This window comes from Centruroides vittatus, unplaced genomic scaffold (genome assembly GCF_030686945.1).
Source record: "Centruroides vittatus isolate TY-2023 unplaced genomic scaffold, ASM3068694v2 contig_10, whole genome shotgun sequence".
NCBI lineage: Eukaryota > Metazoa > Arthropoda > Arachnida > Scorpiones > Buthidae > Centruroides > Centruroides vittatus.
Window position 1 is genome coordinate 206428 of NW_027120658.1, and position 19787 is coordinate 226214.

General features: G+C 28.8%; 1 protein-coding gene across 1 annotated transcript in view; it reads left to right on the forward strand.

Annotated features, from left to right (window-relative positions):
• Nucleotides 1–234: 234 nt before the first annotated feature.
• The window catches only part of LOC136969893 (RAD51-associated protein 1-like), an 87452-nt gene continuing 67899 nt past the window's right edge, over nt 235–19787 (forward strand). Inside the window, exon 1 of the mRNA XM_067264232.1 lies at nt 235–390. Coding sequence (XP_067120333.1) covers nt 365–390 — 26 coding nt within the window. The 5' untranslated portion in view covers nt 235–364. The remainder of the gene's footprint in view (nt 391–19787) is intronic.

The following is a 19787-nucleotide window of genomic DNA, read 5'->3' on the forward strand; positions in this document are numbered from 1 at the left end:
TCAAAAATCAAAAATAATAAATAATTATTCACGAAATAAACCGCAACTAATTCTCTGCCATATTTTAATAATAATACTAAAATTTTATAAGCATAAGTTTTACAGTTTAATTATTTTCGAATAAATTAGAGACGTGGACGACGGTTCGATGTTAAACGAAACACGGCTTAAGACGTATTCGCGATATAACGAGTGGATAACGTTATTCTCTTTTCTAACAACAGATGGCAGCATATCCGCAACAAATCCGCCATCTTAAGAAATCAAACGGGTTTGAATGATACAATTGGATTGAAGCCAAAAGAGAAAATTACTGGATAAAAGTTATATTATAGTTCAACTTTTAGCGTATTTTGAGATAAAGATGGATAATTGCAGACGATCGGGACGGTAGGATGACATTTCTATCAATGTTCCTATAGCACAATACATAAATATAATTTTCTTGCCATTTTATTTTTAATTTTGTTTAAATTCAACCGAAATTTCCTCCATTTTGTTGCCAGTTTAGCTTATACAAGCATTTTAAAATAGAAAAGACACAACCGAATTCAAATTCATTGTAACCGATGCGGTTTATGTGTAATTTGAACATCTCGGTTGTCATTCTCCAAGAAATTTCCAAAAGTTGATTCCGAATAATCAATTTTGTCTACGTTAGACGATTCGACATCTTAAATCGAAAATTTACAGCAAATTAAAATATTATGCGATCATCCCCAAATCAAATTTCCCTTATCAATTCTATCTGCACCAAATAAAAATATAAAAATGTCTATTTAATTTATTCCAGGTTAAATGAAAATTTTTAAACCATTTAAGAGGTCGTGTGTAGAGATGTCTGCAATACATATTACATACTTATTTATATCTACATGTACATAAGTCTTTTCTTTATAACGTTTACGGTTGGAATCTTGTTCGGAAATTTTATATATGGTGCCGTCCCGCTGATGTCGGTCTTGTAAATACGGTTTTACCTCTCTTATTTTGTTTTGCGAATTTTGGTTTAAAATATCGTTGTATCTAAGCACATGGAAAATATTAAGTTATTGATTTTATTGCTATTTATAAATGGATGTTTAAAGGGTATATATTATGTGAAAGTTTCAGCAAAATTTACATAGGTTATTAAAAAATGTTAACTTTCGATAAACGACGGAGTCGGTATTTTATTACAGCTCAAACTCTGGAGTGTTCGAACGGTTTCGAAGGAAGGCGTTCGTTTTCTTTGGTTCGAATACATGTTCGGGCTTTTATGTGCAGAGGATTTCTTTATTGAACATTTCGTGTGAGTTTTGAGTGTCGCTGTTATCCGTGTCGAACTGCATGAAATTTTGCCGAGACAGTGGTGGAGTTTTGTGCGGTATGACGTAGACTATGGCAATACATAAAATGTAAGTAGAATATTTGATAAAGGAGTCCCACGTTTGCGAAAGCCTGGATAAAAATTCTTTTAAAATTAAAATGACTAATGTACAAGAGATGGTTAGTGGTAAACAAGATTTTTTCCTGAATTTAAATTTTAATCTTAACTATTTGAGAGTCCTTTTTCCTTTCTGAAAAGAAAAGTGGTGTTTCTGCCGTTTAAACCTATTCTTTCGTAATCTTTGTGTCGTTATTCTTTGGTATTTAATTTGGTCATTGACGATCGTGTTTGGCCAACCATAAGATCAAAGTTTCTTTTTGCAATACTTGTGTGAAATGTATTTTCTTCTAGGCCGAAAGTGTAAATGTATTGCATATATGCTGTGTAATATGGAAGAAAAATTTGCTTTTTATATAGCACTTCAAACTGTTTTATTTATATATATTTTTATTATAAATATTTACAACAATAATTGATAATTATTATTTTTATTAATAATCTGAATTGGTAGATAAAAATCCAATTCAGTTAAATCACATGGGAAATTATCTAATTCAATTTTAATTTACACTAGTTATGTTTTTTTTATTAAATTTTTTAATTTTAGTTCTATATTTATCTGGTTGTTTTAATTTATTTATTGTCAGATTTTCTAATTTATTTTATTTGATGTAAAAACCCTCTGCCTTTTTTATGGAAAATAGGTTTAGGTGAAATTGGCTGAAAATGAAATATTATGTATGAGATCCTAATCAAAAGTTTTGGAGGCTGGATGGCTTTTGGCTACTGGCTCTCGGAGTGTACGATTTGCACGATTTTGATTGTTACTGTGGAAATGGCAGATTAAAATACTGCCGTTGGCAGTATTTGATAGTATATGATATTGTGTATGATATAGTATTTGGCAGTAAATGATAAATTGGTGCGTAATATTTTTCGTAAAATAAGTGATTGGCATGCATTATGAATTATTGGAATCTGTTCTCAGCATCACCTGGGATTAATGACGTGGTTGTGGTGGAAGTCTAATCTCTTTGGGGTATTTGTTTAATGTTGGTCCTCTTACCTCTTTTAAGTATTTGTATTTTTGTGTATGTATTAAAGTATGACTGACAGTACATAAGCTATGATTCGTTTTATCCTCTTTTTATCAACTCCAAATTCTGACTATTTGAAAAAAACTTGATAACATTTCACAAATAAAAAATTTCAAACCTCATATCAATTCTGATCTGTATTTTTAATAAAAAGATTTACTAATTTAGAATTTATCAATCTAAATAGACATTGCTCAGAAAATATTGGGTTGTTCGGAAAGTAATTTCATTTTTTTATTACTAGAGGAATTAGATGTATTTTTACCAGTTAATTTTATTTTAAATCCATTTTCATATACTTCAAAAGCTGACATTTTAAGGCTTATTTGTAAAAAATTTTGTTTGATTCTGTACAATTGTTTTTTTTTTTGGCAATCTATCAAATATGGAAAATCGAAAGCATCATTTTTGGCATATTTTGCTTTTTTATAACTAAAAAATCAAAATGCTGTTCAAACAAGAAAAAACTTGTGGTACCATGTTTGGAGAAGATGTGTTGAGAGAAAGACAGTGCCAAAACTGGTTTGCAAAATTGCGTTCTGGCAATTTTAATATTGAAGATACACCACATTCTGGATGGCCATTTGAAGTCAATGAAAACAAAATAAAGGTACTGATTGAAGCAATCTGCCGTATAACAACACATGAAATTACTACGAGATTAAATCTGTTAAATTGAACTGTTTATTATTACTTAAAACGAATTGGTTTCGTTTCAAAGCGCGATATATGGGTTCCACATGTTAAAGGGAGATGCTCTCTATGGTGGGATTTTAAAAAAATTTTTTTTGAGCTTTTACCAGACAAATTAACAATTGATTCAAAAGTGTACTGCTATCAAGTAAACGAATTAAGCAATATCATCAAACAGAAAAGGCCAGAATTGATCAACAAACAAAGTGTAGTGTTTTACTATGATAATGCCAAATTTCACACAAGTTTGGTAACTGGTCAGAAACTGTTATAGCTTAGATGGGATGTGTTATCACACCAACCATATTTGCCAGGTCGGACACACTCAGATTATTACTTGTTCCGGTCTGTACAAATTTTTTTTAACTGTAAGACATTTACTTGAAATGACAATGTCAAAAATCACTTGGATCAGTTTTTTTGTAAGCAACGATCAAAATTTTTATGAATGTGAAATCATGCTACTACCAGAAACAATGACAACAGGTATTTGACCAAAATGGTCAATATATAATTCAATAAAATATTTATTTATTATAAGAATATTGCATTTATTTTTCTATGAAAAAAACGAAATTACTTTCCAAACAACCCAATAAAAATCTTATATTTTTCCCTAATAAAAAAAGAAAAGAAAACATTCAGAAATGTCAATGTCAAGTGACATGATGCTGATGGTATAAGATTTTCCTAACAAACTCCAGCTTTATATCTCTCTTTGACCTTTGTCAATGAGATATATCGTATTTACTTCCATATAAGACAAGGTTTTTATTCTTCTTTCACTGCTTCAAATATTTTGAACTGTTTTCGCCCTGTGGGCACTAACAGGGCCTCTTAGCAAGCCCATTATGGGTTTGGCCAGACCCACAATGGGACGGCTGGGTGGTGAGGGACACCCGACATATCTATCTGGACCACCTCCGAAAAATTCCTGGGAATTTTTCGACTTGTCTTGATTCGATTTCTGGTCCAGAACTGTAGGCTGCCACCTTGACTGCTTGGCCATCCAGCTGTAATATATTTTATGTTGTCATTATAAGTCTACAGTCTATTTATTGCAAATTGGCACCTACTATAAACAAATTAAGACACACTTTCCTTTGTTTATTGGTTTAATCCTACGTCCATCAACTAAAAACCCGTTGCATCTAATTCGTTCGCAGAAAATAGTTTCTAGTTATTTATAAAAACATTAATAAAATACAGGTCACTTAGCAATGATTATAAATGTAGTTATTTTATATTAGTTAAATTGTTATTTTTAATGAATATTAGCACATTCTGAATCATTAAAAATAAACTTTTTCTGGTCATGCGCATTATAATGTTTTGGTTTTGTTTTCCATTCATCATGTATTAAGGCAAACATGGTTGTATGCCTTAATACATGCATTTGATAATATTTTATTTGTGATCAAACGAAATAAAATTAGAATCGTATTAATAAATCTAATTTTCTTTATTTTGATCTCTAAAGTCACACCTCGTCCTGTACGTGAGATTGTCTTATACCCAAGTAATTATAGTATACATATTCAATATTTTAAATAATTTGTATTTTAACCCTTATGCAAGAAATGAGTAATAAAAAATTGACAATATATAAATTATATTGTAGAATTTAAAACACTTATAATAAGATACCTTTACCAATAAATTAACTCTAAATACACCTAAATCCAGTAACGATATTGTATATTGTAGAAATTTAATTCTCAGTAAAACAATCATTCTGAAGTAGAAATACCCTATAGACCAGTAAAATATCACCGTAAACCCTGAATTCGGTATTTTTCTTTCTGTGGACCTCCAGTAATGTTACAAGGATCCTGATTGAGAACCACTGATCTAAACCCATCTTGATTAATTAGAATAGAAAGACATTTGTTAGACATATATTTTGAATTATTTGATTCAGTTATAATGAGTACGATGAATTATGCTTTTCCAGTGTGGAGTGTTTAAGTTATTTTAATCAGAAGTGATTCAAAACCATCTTACAAATATATTTTTAAAATAGAAAAATCTGTCTCAGGATATCTATATTAGGGACAAAATTTAAGTTTTAAATTTTTTATTAAATACCTTAGGCTGATTGTAACCTCTTTGGTTATGCACCTGGTTTCCAGCAGAGGCATTAGAAATATTCTTCTATGAAAAAATCCTTTTCCAAAAGTTCTTGAAAATGGAAGCAGCTAGAAGTGGACAGATTTTATGCTAGATTAATATTTAATTTATTAATGTATGTAAGTATGTATCTAATGTACGTTCAGGCTTTTGAAATTCAAGTTCATCATTTTCTAGTTTTAAAAATTCTGAACCGTATGTTAATAGAAGAATTAAATAGGATTCTAATAGAAAAAGCTAATTCTATCTACTTCCATTTTTGAGAATGTTTTAAAAAGGATTTTATTATAGAAAAAGCATTATATTGTTAATGCCATCTATTGGAGATCACAGGCATATACAAAGAGGTTATAATTAGCCGTAAGATAGTAAAATTTATGAGGAAATTATCTTTTAATCAAGATATAGTGTAGGGAAAAATTTTGTATAAAGTTATTAAATTATTAAAAAGCAATCTCTCATAAAAGAAAAAATAAATTGGTATAGAAACATATTTAATATTTTTAATCAAGTGGGCCTGTCTATAAACTTGATGTTGGAATTGCCAGAATTATTTGATTTTTATTTAGAAACTGCTATGATAGGATGGAATATGAAATATTCTCATATGTAGAATTGTTATAGAATTATGAGATTGGTGATATATTAATTACTGTAAAAAAAACTGAATGTACTGCTAGTAATTAACTTAAAATACACCGAAATCTAGTAACAAAAAACAAATTTAATAACTGAACTAACGTTTTCAATCTTATTTAAATATCATCATTAGATTCTTATGATAGAACAGAAAACAACTTTAAAAAAACAAATGATTGAATGATTCGAAGTTATTACATATCACATGTGCAAGAGTTGAATATATAAAGTTGTTTTTTGTTTTATATAAGAACCCAATGATGATCTTTGAGTAAGATTGAAAACATTAGTTTAGTTATTAAATTTGTTTTCGTTACTGGATTTAGGTGTATTTAGAGTTAATTTATTGGTAAAGGTATCTTATTATAAGTGTTTTAAATTAAGTTGTATTTATTTATCAATTTTGTTACAGTTAAGACTGTAAAATCAAGCTGAGTTGTAAAAAATCAAAAAAAAATTGCTCTTTGTTAAACAATGTTCTTTTTTTGTTGTAGTAGTAAAAATTCTTTTGCACTCCTAATTATTGAGTATAAAAAAACTGAAAGAGACAGAAATAAATGGTGCACATTGTAAAAAATAAGTCTTTAACTTTATTTGCTTTATCATATAAAAAGTTGTTATTGGTGTCAATTAAGAAATAAGTATGTTTTGTAATCTCTTTCTTTAGTAAATTGAATTGTAATTTGATTTAATTGATCTGATGTTTATATTGTTCAAATGTAACCTTAAATTTGCATTTGTTAATAGCTTTGTAGGTTTCTCTTTGTATCCCTGATGATGGGGCTTCTCCTAAATGGTAATAAAAGATTTTTTTGATTGATTGATTCAAACCTATTTTCCATAAGAAAGATATGGGGTCCTTTATATTATTTCTTTAAACATATGGTCATTAATGGCTAGAACATTTAAATTTTTTAAAGTTAAATATATGTAATCTGATATATATTCTGAAAAAGATTTACCTAATCCTCATTCATTTTCTTTATGGTTGGATGACTTAAGTAATAAAGACGGCAGTCTGCTGCTCTAGGGACTCAGGTTCAACTCTAGGTTAGCTATGGGTAGGTTGATTGGGATATGCTATACTTTGTCTCTCGCCACCCAATCATTATGGGTTTGGTTAAACTCACGACAGATTCTCAAAAAAAAAAAAAACTTTATTAATCCATATAGGTCAAAGAAGTTAAAAGTATTTTCTTTTTCAATTTTTGTTATTTTTTTAGCTTTATTTCCTGAAATTTGTTTTGTTAGCAAGGTTTTTATAATCTGTATACAAAGCCCTCAACTTCGACTCAGAATTTTAGGTCTGATTCCAACTTCTGCCTGTAAATAATAATTTAAAATATGCTTTGATTATATTATCTCTAATAGCATTTTATCACTACCAAATGAATCAGGTTATTTTACATGCATGTTTTTAAGTGAATCATCAGGAGTTCCTGTCAAAAGCACTGAAAGTACTTTTCTTTTCTACTACAGTATTTTTCATTATCACCATTATCACTACACACGAAATGATTTTCATCTGAGGTTATAATAAAGTATTCAAAAATACTAATTTAACTTGAGTTTTCTTAGCCATTTTTTATGGGTCTTTCACAATAAAAAATTTAGAATTATCTAACACAGAATTCATGTATAAATTTCTGAAAAGAAAATCATCAGTAATTAGTAATATATAAAGAAATATTATGATGTACAGGAATCACCATAAAATATGATTAAACCACTAAAAAGTATAGTAAGATTAAACTTAAAATCTTTTTAAAAAAGACCTCAGTCAGTTTTTGTATGTATGTAAAAAAATAGGTAGTTAATCGTTAAATACAAACTTCTTTTCTGACTGTTTATCTAAGATAAAACTTTGAAAATAGACACTAAAGAATAGTCAAATAAAAATTAATTTACTTCTCTTCAATGTCTTTATTGTAATAAATGCATTTTGATTCAGTCCTCATCAGTATCACATTTGACAATTGCTAGAACATTAAAGAACTATGTATAAATGCAACATACAATATGCATCATATTTATGATATTACTTTCAAGTTTTGACATTTTGACAGTTGTCATTTTTTATCAACACCATCTACAAGGACGTGTCATTCTGGAGACACATTTATATCTGTGTTCAAGTTTATTACATTTACATTTTTTTTGGAATTTTTTGGTTATGACAAAATGTTCTTTAATTTTTCTTTTTTTAGTGTTTATTTCATATAGTAACGTTTTACAATTATTTTCTGTTTGATATATTGTCTACGTTGACCATCGATGTTTAAATCTTAACGCCATCATGTGTTCTTCTATTCTTGTTTTCAACTATCTTCCTGTTTATCCAATCTATACATCTGTATTTCTATTACAATCATATTTCAATTTGTATAATTCATCTATTTTATTTAATTTTTCTTCTTCACTTAATTTCTCCATTTTATTCCTGTAATGTTTATTTTATTAGTTAATAAAGGAACTAAATTGATGCCTACCTGTTTTAATTTAGTTTTTGTTTTTCAAACTCCTTTTATATGAGGAAAACTAAAATTTATCTTTTAATTTTTTTATTTTTAACTCAAAATTTATTTTCTTCATATTCTGTTTTCCATTTATCTAATAAATATTTTGATAATCATTCACTATAACAAAATTATTTCTTTTACTATATAATGGACCATCTGAATGGTAATTAGTAGTTTTATTTATATTACAGTCTTTTTTATATGTTGTAAACAATATTCTGCTATAACAGCTGGAAAAGTATGGTGATCTGGCAAAAAATGACCTTCCCAGATTTTTATATTTTTGGACTCAGGACACCTCGAAACATCGAGAAATGCAAAAAAATTGGGGATAATTTCTATGTATGTATGTGGATGTTGGTGTGGGTGTGTTGTGGAGGGGGACATGATTTCGTTTGTTCACCCTGTTTAAAGCTTAATAACTCCTGTGCTTTTTGTTGAAAATTTCTGAAATTTTGCAAGATTTGTTTATTAGGGAGATTGATGCTGTTAAGTTTTGGTAGTTAAAGGTCGAGGGGTGGGGGAAACAATGGGGGTTGTCTGTATTTCCAGTTGGCTTAATGACAATTTTACTTGTTATTAGCATTTACAATTTTTTATAAAACCCATCCCTACCCTCAAAATTAAGCTTTTTGCCATTTTATACTTAAAAATATAAAAAGTTCTTTAATAAAATATCATAACAGATGGCGCCACCAAAATTTTAAAAAAGGTTGAGAAAGTTGAGCTGGTTTGCTGGTTTATTTTTTCTTCTTATGTTAAGATTAGAAAAAGAATTAGAAAAAGAAGAAAATAAAAGCAATTTATTCTTTTATTTTCTTTTTTTTCTAATTCAAATTTAATATTACTATTTTATTTACTTTTTCTAATATATCAATGTCTTCTATCAAATTATTATTATATAGTATCAGTGTGTCATCAACGTAACGTGTATAATGCACTATACCTTTTATATTATTAATTTTGTCATCTATATATTTTATTACTATTTCTTTTAATTTCGGTCCAGTAACACTGCCCAAATTTATACCATCTGTCTGCATATAATAATTTTCTTCATTTTGAAAGTAATTTTCAAATACAAATTTTATTAAATCTATTTCTTTTTCTTTATTAAATGCATCAAAAATCCAGACTAATTGGGGTTGGACCCATCTGGATTTTAAAATAGACAAATAAATTAGCATTTTAAGTACAGTAAATTCAAAATACACTATAATTTACATTTAGCTGTTCTAAGTTGAAGTTATTATTTAATAAGGAATGTAGGAATATTAACAAAGATTAAAAATATAATTTATAGAATCACTGTATTTCAACAAAAATTATACTAATCATAATTTGAAAATTAAAAAATTACAAATTCTGAATGAGTGTTAGAATTTCAACAATACAAGGCCAAAAAAATACTAACAATGAAGTTACTGCTGTAAGGCTTACTATCCATTTTTGACAGTTGAATTTGGACTTTTGACATCCAGATTTTCAATGCTTCACTATATATAACAGACATGGGCAAATGCAGCTCTGAGAGCCACATGCAGCTCTTGCTGAAAGTGTTAATTTCTGCTTTTTATTATTATTTTTACAATTTTATTTCCACAATTTTGAAAATATGTAATTATATATATGTAATATTTAGTAATTTATTTCCAAGTTGGTGCAATAAATTAAATTGACATTTCAAATCTATTCTTTTAAAACAAGTTCTTGACCCAGTTGGGAGACACCCTATCCTTCCCTGCCTTACCATACTATCTGCCTTGACAGTACAGAACTGTGGCTCCCATGCATTTTGCAAAACTACATTTTGGCTCCCACTGAACTCTTGTTTGCCCACCTCTGATATATAACCTATATATAAAATGAAAATAGGAGTCAGAGTAGGTTCATTTTTATCAATTCCAACTCATTTAGTAACAAATTTCTTTCCAATTCCAACTCCACAGCTCTGCTAGTCTTAAAAATATTTTTATATAAATAGAAATATGACTTAGTGAAGAATATAAACATGACCAGCTTGAGTTGTTAAAATTGCAAATTTTTAAATTAACTAATTAAGTTAGAAAAGTTTATTACAAGAATTTTCAATTGTACAACTTATCATCATTGGGTAAAAAACAAAATAACATGTCGAAAAGAACAACTTTAAAAATATGCATTTCATCAAATGATTTAAAGTTATATTATAACAACTATTCCTGAAATATTTATTTAACAATATATTGTTTAAATGATTTAGGTTTAATTTCTACCATAGTATTAATTTTTTAAATTTTATGTTTAGTTTAATTCTAACATTTTATAAATATTCCAAGTGTTTTGTAAGTTGCTTAATGTAATCTGTATTTTTAAAAGTTGTTTTATCTTTTATTTGAAGATATTAATCTAGTATCAAAAACATTCGATTCAGCATGACACAGTCTGACTGGAAAGCTTTCGGTTAACCGACATTCGGATAAACGATGCTCTACTGTATTTGTTAATAAACTTTTCAGTTTAATTAATTATTAAAAAATTTTAGTTTCAACATCTTAAGAATATAAAAAAGATATATTTTTTAGTTTTATGATAGTGTTCATTATCTTAGAATGTATTTGGATATTTTGTTTTAATTGAATTAGAAATTAGGGTTAGAATTTTTAGGTTATTTCAGTATTTCAAAGAATTGAGTAAACTTGGCCAGATGGCCAAGATAGCAAGATTTTCTGAGGAACCTGGAATTAAATTCGAAAAAGATCCTGCATTCGTGGTTAGTCTGTTCTGAATATGTTTGATCCCATTCTTCATTTGACAGCACTCATTGTGGTTGGACAAACTTATAGTAGGTATGATTAAAAAGCCCTCTTAGGGCTACACAGGGCAGATGTAAGAAATGAAAAAAAAAGAAAAAGGTTGCATATGCCATGATATCATCTTGATATTCAAATATCTTGAAAGTAAGTAATAATCAAAACTCCACTTTAAAAATGTAAATTTAATGAAAAACAAACATTCTTTATTTGCTTTAAACAATCATCTTCAGGTTACAGAAATGTTCAATAAAAGAACACAAATTTTGAACACACATTAAAAGCCAGAATGGTGCTTGATTGGATATTAGTGTAGGTGTGATCATGAGTGGATGGTATTTAAAATGGACTTCAAATAAGGATGTTTATACAGAAATAACCTGTCCTTGTAATCGTTGGCTAAATTTTCTTTGCTAGTTTTGTAGATTTCCAGTTTTTTTAGAGGTTTCAGTTGGTTTAAGTCCTGTGCAATATGAGGTAAATATCGGCAATTTCATGATACTTTTTAAATTCATTTTCATCAAATAAGTAAAGATGAAATTTGAAATTTTGCTTGCAGATAGTGGGGAATATATTAAATTTGAAAATTTTGTTTGCTTGAGTAAACTGTTATTTTATAACTGTTAGCAAAATGATCTCTATTGTAAGAAGAAGAAAACTGGAAATTTGTAGAAGTGTTTTAGGAGACTAGTTTTATCTTGAACTTAAAAACAAAATATTGATGGTACATGAATTATTCTTTGATATTTGAATAAAATAAAAACTGGAGCTATATTTAAACACATTGTTATTATTTTTTTTATTGTACTTTGCATTTAAATTTCCTTAACTATTTGGACAACATTCTTAACTTTCAGTGTGAAATTCTAGACATATCAAACACAAGTACTATCAATAGTTAATTATTGTCGAGTAGAGAAGTAGAATAATATGTATAACTTACAGATAATGTTAGTTGAATATATCTTCAGTATCTGCCTTACTATTTAGGTCCAGAACGAGGTACGACAAAATAACCAATATATTGCAAAATGACTACCCAAGGTGCCATCAAACTATTGTCAATGTGAAAAGATTAATATAAAGTTGCAAAGATGGAAAATGTTCAATATGTGAGCAATTATTTATTGTGACATGGTCACAATGCCAGGCTGCAATTTTTAATCATATTTTTAATTTATATAACTTAAAACATGTGCTCTCCACCTCAAATTAGTAGTGACTTGCTTTTGTACAGTACATCATACGTTTTCTGTTAACAATTGAGTAGTCTATCTAACTTTATTTTGGGGGGAAAATTTCGAATTGAAATAATGTGACTTCTGTATTATGCATTCTTCGATTCACCAGAATTTCGGCTATATATATATTATTAAAAACTTTGTTAAATTAATATGCCTCAATGTCCTTAATTTATTATAATATTATTTCCATCTACTAGTACATATTTTCTATTAGTAGGACTTAGTAGACTGGGTTTAAGGATACTGCAACACAGTTTCACAGATCAGAAATTTGCTTTATTTGATTTACCTGGACACATACATTTTAATATTGCGTTTCAGACTCATTTGTCCTCCTCAGCAGGTATTTACGTGATACATTCTATATAAATTAAAAACAATAAAATAATTTTTTTAAAAACCACATTTTTGGATTTTCCAACAAAATTTTTTTTATAAGTTCACCGACATTAATATAAAATTCTTACAATTTCCAAATTTTTTCCCTTCATTCCTATTTCCACCAGACCATCAAGTTTAAACATTAATAACAGTAACACTGTAAACCTAATCCTGTATTAAAACAAATTATTATATTAAACTTTAACTTTATCTCAGTTTTTTACATTTAAACACTATTTTTCCAAACTTACATCTCGTCTTGTTCGCTTTGACCTACTCTTTGTCTCCACTTATTTCGATCATTCTTTTTATACTTCAGACACTCCCCTTCCTCTATGATTCTTCGCCCTGATTGGTGTATTTTTCTTCTGGTATTATTATTTATTCTGTTATTTTGTCTAATTATATTAATATGTTCGTATAGTTGTCTTATATAATTATTCTTTTCTTTCTTTCTTATTTTTACTGAATTTAGTACTATTTCACATTCTGTGGAATTACAGTGTTCCGCTACTATTTAATTTGCATAATTCAGTAATAGTGGAGTTGCAATGTGACTTCTGGTTCGCATCAGAAGTTGTTATATAGTTAATTGGGACTTTCTGCCCCTAAGCTTTCCATATCTGGTCTTGTCTTTCATCTATCCAACTCTGATCTTTAGATTAAGGAAGGCCAGACAAATGACAGTGGGCATTTATAGGTTACAATTTTTTCAAATAGCAACCAAATATATAGGCTAAAGAACCTTCTCATGAAATTAACGATGTATTATCATGAAATTACCCATGATATCACAAAATAACCACCTGTATGCAACATAAAAAATATACTCCTAAAAAATATGATATAAATATATTCATAATGACAAAAAGCCATGCTATTATCTTGAGAGTATGGTTCCTTTAATAGTATAGTTAACATGCTCGTTGATGAAATATATATCCAATAATTAAAGAATAATTAATTTTATCGTGAATATACCATCATTTATCTTATAAGTTGGGCCTTGTCTAGATATACTTGAACCTGTTATTCGAATGAAAAGTAGCCATTGATGACCATTTTTAATTGATGATAAATGCTCCTTTAAACTCTTAGTGGTTCCAATGTATCGCAACTAATGGACAACCATGTAGTCCATAATGGGACTAGTGTAAACTCCCAGGAGATGATGATCATGATCATGAGTGTCTTTAGAAGTCTTGATCAAAGATTACACTGTGGGGTTGTGTCTGAAGGCAATAGAGAAGTTATTAGCTCTTGCTATTTTCCAGTATATTTATTTCAGTTGTTCCTTTATTTTGCTCTATTTTCCTTTCCATTTCTGTGTGGCTGTTGATGATTACTTGTTGATAAGCCACTTGATTATTCTGAATAATAATGTAATATAATAATAAGTCATGTTGTACAATGATTTTGCAGATATAGTTCAGTTCCACAATCCTGTCCTTGGTGTTGGAAATGTGTATAAATGCCTTTTTTACAAGAGCTCAAAATGCTACCAACTTAAACAAGAATGGATACTGCAGGTACAAATAGAATGGTATGACAGCATCTTGTAAACTGATGTGGAGAAATGGCCTTCATGCATGGTGAAACTGATATGGAAGAAATGTGCAAAAGAAGTACTTTCCTGCTTCACAAGTAGATGGAGGCCAAATAAGTTTGAATTAACAGATCTCAGGAAATTAAGAAGTTCAGTCTGTAGCACCATATGATAAAAACATTGTTGACATATCTGGAGTACAAAGCAATGTGCTGTTCAAACAAAGGCAGAACTTTATTTTTTAGTTGGCATATTACAAGTTCATGTAATGTTTGAGATACAGGGATGTTATAGAGATCCATCTTCCTCAGAGGTAAGCAACCCTTTCAAACAGAAAAAAAGAGGACTGGTTGACCAGGTCAACAGGTTATAAGCTTTGCTTAATCTGAAACTGTGTCTTCTTTTTTCTGTTTTTACTATCACAACTAGGTGCATATGCACCTAGTTGTGACAGTAAAAACAAGTTCTAAGCTGTTGGAATAGTGTTTGCTTGGGTTAATTAACATGCAATTGAAAATGTTTGTTGTATAATTCATCTAATTCATTATCTAATTATCTCAGATATAAGTAAAAGGTGTTATTTTGTGAATTAGACTAATTATTGGCTGAGCTAGTATCTGCTTTATGTTTGTTGTATATTAAATTTATGTTTTTAAACTGGAGTTGCATGAATTACATTTTTTGAAAGCTGGAACTTATATCTATGTTTAATCAAGTCAACCTATGTATGTTTTTAGCAGTGAAGAAAATGATTTTGAACATTTTTGACCACATTCATAAATCATCTATTTCATTGCTAGAAAAACATGTAGGTTTATTGCAAAGTGTGTGTATGGTAATCGGTGAAACTCTATTGTTCATTTGATTGCTTGATGATATCAGCACTCCTAGTAATGGTTGTGTAGACACTTGTTCATTACCAGGTTATACCCACCATTATTAGTATGATTTTTTGTTTTTTTGTTTAAATTGATAGCATCCTAATGAGGATATATTTATTTAATGTTTGCAGTCTATATAATAATGTCTTTAACATTAGAAAAGTGTTTCCCACACTGTAAGCCTGGAATATGTTAACATAAAAACAGTACATATCCAAACCTTAAAAGAAATTCCAGGATATTTTTATGCAAACACTGTGTTTGCATAAAAATATCCTGGAATTTCTTTTAAGGTTCGGATGTGTATTTTTTTTTAGTAGAAAAGTGATTATATTGCTTTCCAAAACAAAAAGAAAGGCATATCTGCATAGCAAAGTCAAAGATTTCAAAATTTTTATTTCATTTAATAATAAAAGATTCGTTTAATATACTGTAATTATAGCACAATTGCATAATACAATTAATAAAATTAGAATTAAAATTCTGGAATGCCAGATTATTAAACAATGTGTGATTTTTGATGAGACTTAAGTCTCGTCTCTAAAATTGTGCTGCTATCAATGGCTGCATACCTTAGAGTATGAAGGAGTACATGTCAGGAGCTGTAATTTGGCACAGAGTATTTAGTGCCCAAATCATGCATAGGCCTACATAAAATAAACCAGATTTGTAGATAGCCAGGGGACCGAGAACTGGGTCAAAAGAAAATATAGAATGCTGAGACTGTTTCTATAAACAGGCACAAGTGCAAGGTTTACACATGCATTGCTTGTGCTCTCTGGGACATAGTCTCGTTCCAACAATGGCTTTGCCGTTTTACTTGTTTGATACTGTTACCCAAAGTTTAAATCTGTAAGAAATATGTAACAAAAATAACTACATGATTATAGTTTACATAACATATTTATTGATATAATTTTATATCTATATATTATATATTTCTAGCAAATTAATTAGGATAGTAATTTCATATACAGATAAAAAACTATTTTATTTAGGAACAATCAGTTAATATATTTCAAATTATTTTATACACAATTCTCAACGAAATAACACCTAAACACAAATTTCCAGCAAACAAATAAACAATTTTTACTGTTCTTATGTTTTTGGACACAGTTTATTGGCCCTCAGAAATGAATATGAAAAACTGTTCTATCAATCAAATATTGCCACATTCTAATTTTTTAAAAGTTTCAAACATATTTGAACAAGGCTGTGACGTACAGTTTACATCATATATGAAATGAGCAATTTTTTTACATTGTATAATATTAAACATGAAGTTATTAATACAATTAAATTTTATGGGAGTCTAAATAATATTTTCAGGCTTGTGGTACCAGAATGCAATCCTTGTTGATGCATTTATGTCAGCTCTGTAGATTACTAAGGCCTCCAACATTCTTATATTGTGTCGGTCAAAGACCCTGTGTTTCAGGGTAGCCTCATCCCAATGGGGAAACACACAGTTTGGTGGCATAATGGACCAGAGCAAATGGTTCTAAAATGATATTTTATCTTCCTGAACTTAGCCATTATTTTAAAGGTATTTTAATTTCTAACTACATGTTTACAACTTCAGAAACATCACTTAAAAACAAAATTTATTACTATCCTAACTTGTGTTTCTTTATAAAGTTCTTAACTTTATATACTATAATAACCTTATACAGTTGTTATTAAGAATTGCAGATCTATCATCCAATATCCTAAATATCTTTTGCTTTCTACTAAGATTTTTGGCATTAAGATTAGTTTCATCATTTCTCATCATTTAAAAACTTTAATTAATCCGATAAACTTTTCTAAACTTAAATTCTTTTCAAAAAACTTAAATCATAAGATAAATATATAGTGTAAATAGAATTACAGTGTTTATCTTTTATTGTATTCATTCGGTAATGAAAAATGAATTTTTAAATTTTTTTTAACATAGTATATTTCATAGCCAGTATTATTTATATGAAACATCAAAAAAACCTATGAATTGTATAAAACTTCAAATTAATTTTAAAAGAACTTTGAAAATTTTAACTTTAAATACCATAATTTGACTTGTAAGATATTTTTTAAAATCTATTTTTACTTGCTTGAAATACACATGCATCATTTGTAGTTCAAAACCTCAACTAGCAGTCATTAAGTAGAGCACACAGATGTGTTTTGTTCCAGTAATACACATTTCCAGCTATAATATTCCATGATACTTCAAATTATTTTTTTGGCAACAAGTGTTTAATTTAAGCAAAGCAAATTTGGAAATGAATTACATATAACATAAGCAAAGCCCAAATTTTAATCAACTTAATTAAGATATATATATCTATATATATATAAAATTACTTGTCCTGACTGATTGACTGATTGATACATCATTGCCCAGAGCAAACTGCTGAACCTAAAGTGGTGAAATTTGGTACACAGTTAAAGTATGTCATGGAAATGCACATTAAGAAGCGATTTTTCGAAATTCCTCTGCGGGGGGAGAGGGAGAGCATTAAGTCTTAACTGGAAGAACGACTTCTACTGTACTATTTTAGATGCAATTTTTTGTTTCTAATGGTAATAACTTAATTTCCAAACATACAATATTTACTTATTATGATTTTTTAACCAAGTGTTCGAATCGTTTAAATTCGAGTTTGTTATTACATATTTGTTCGATTATAGTGTGGCCATTGGCCATGATCTAACCCTTTTGCCCTTGGGTAGGATTATCTTTTCCATGAAAATAAGTAGAACAAAAGACAGTGTGTGGCCCTGGGGCCAAAGGGACAGAGAAACAGTAACTTTTGGTGAGAACCTCGAAGAAGTAGGGAGGGAAAAACGGTGCTCCAGACCTCGAGAAAGACGATCTGAGACTGAGAGGTGCTGAAGAAGTTAGAAAGAAAACATAGACTACGGACAGAAAACCTTGAGGACAAATGACAAAGTCAGGAATAGACAAAAGGTCTACAACAAGAAGAAGGTCATGAATAAAGGGGAGTTTCAAAGTGGTGTCCTATCTAAGAGCACGTTGCTTTGAAAATTCTCGGGTATTTCTATTCCTTTCCTATCCTTTTTGCTTTTTTTTCCATTTTCCTTAATTGTAAGATAGTTATAAGTTAGTATAAGTTGATACAACCCGTGTTTGATTGTCGTGCGTGTGAGAATTTTATATATTTAGATTGTTATAAATTAAATAATTACTATGGTGTCTGAAATAATGTTGGCCACGATTTTACTTTGTTAATTTTTTAAAAAATATTATTGTGATAGTGGCGAAACACCAGAGGCCGTTTTACCATTTTTGCATGTTTGTTGTGGAGGCAGTAGCCTAAAAGGGAAGGTCGTCTCCATAATTTTTATAATTTCCAATGGACTACTGATGGTGTGCAATGACGAAAAGGAAAAGGAAACGACAAAGGTTTTATCTTTGTGAATGCTCCGTATTTTTACATTTTCTTATTTATTTAAATTTAGGGAGTTTCAGATAACGTCATTTATGTTTTGAAAAAAATTAAACTCAGATTTATCGTATCTCGGAATCCCATAATATTTGAAACTTGAATTTAGGTGCATTAGCAGTCCATAGTTTGAAACAAACAAAAATCAGTAATTTTACCAAATTAGTAACAACTAATGATTGAGAACCTTAGTGAAGTACCGAGGGAGGGTTATTTCAATCAAATTGCAAAATCCGAGCAGGTGAAGCCGCTGGTAACAGCTAATATATTATATACACATACAATATACATGATTTCAAAGCGAGTACAGTATTTTCTCAGTGTACAAGGGAATTGTGTGTCAACAGATACTAGATAAAATGAAATTCCGTGTAAATTTATGTTTTGTCCAAGTACTAGATACAATAAATTCAGACTAGATAAAATGAATTCAGTGAAATTTAATTCAAAATAAAGTTTTTGGACTAACATTTTCAATCTACAAATGGAAATCATCTTCAGACCCATATATTCAATGATGGAAGGTTTGAATTGATGAGATTAGAACAATGATGATTTTTGAAAAATTAAATGAAATAATTGTCAAGTATATAAAAGTTCAAATTCTCCATTTTATATACTGTATGTGCATAATATATGTATGAATGATTTCAGAAAAAGTGTAATAATCTATTCTCTTAACTTTAATATACAATATTTAAACATAAGCAATAATTAATGAGGTCAATGTATTTAAGATCTATTAAATGGGTTGATATTTGAGGCTGAAAATAATTCACTTAATTAGACTTAAGTTGATTAAAATTTGGGCTTTGCTTACATTATATGTAACTCACTTTATTTTACTGTTTACGTGGAACTTTTCTGTTTCCGACCTTTTAATGTTATATGTATGGTAATTTATGAGATTACACAAAAAAGATAACTTTATTATTGCAGATGTGCATATTATTTTACAGCAACACTTTATTTAATCTGCTGTAATAGAATATTCTTTATTGATTTTTTAAACTTTCTAAATCTGCATGTATGCATTTTATTGGTTAC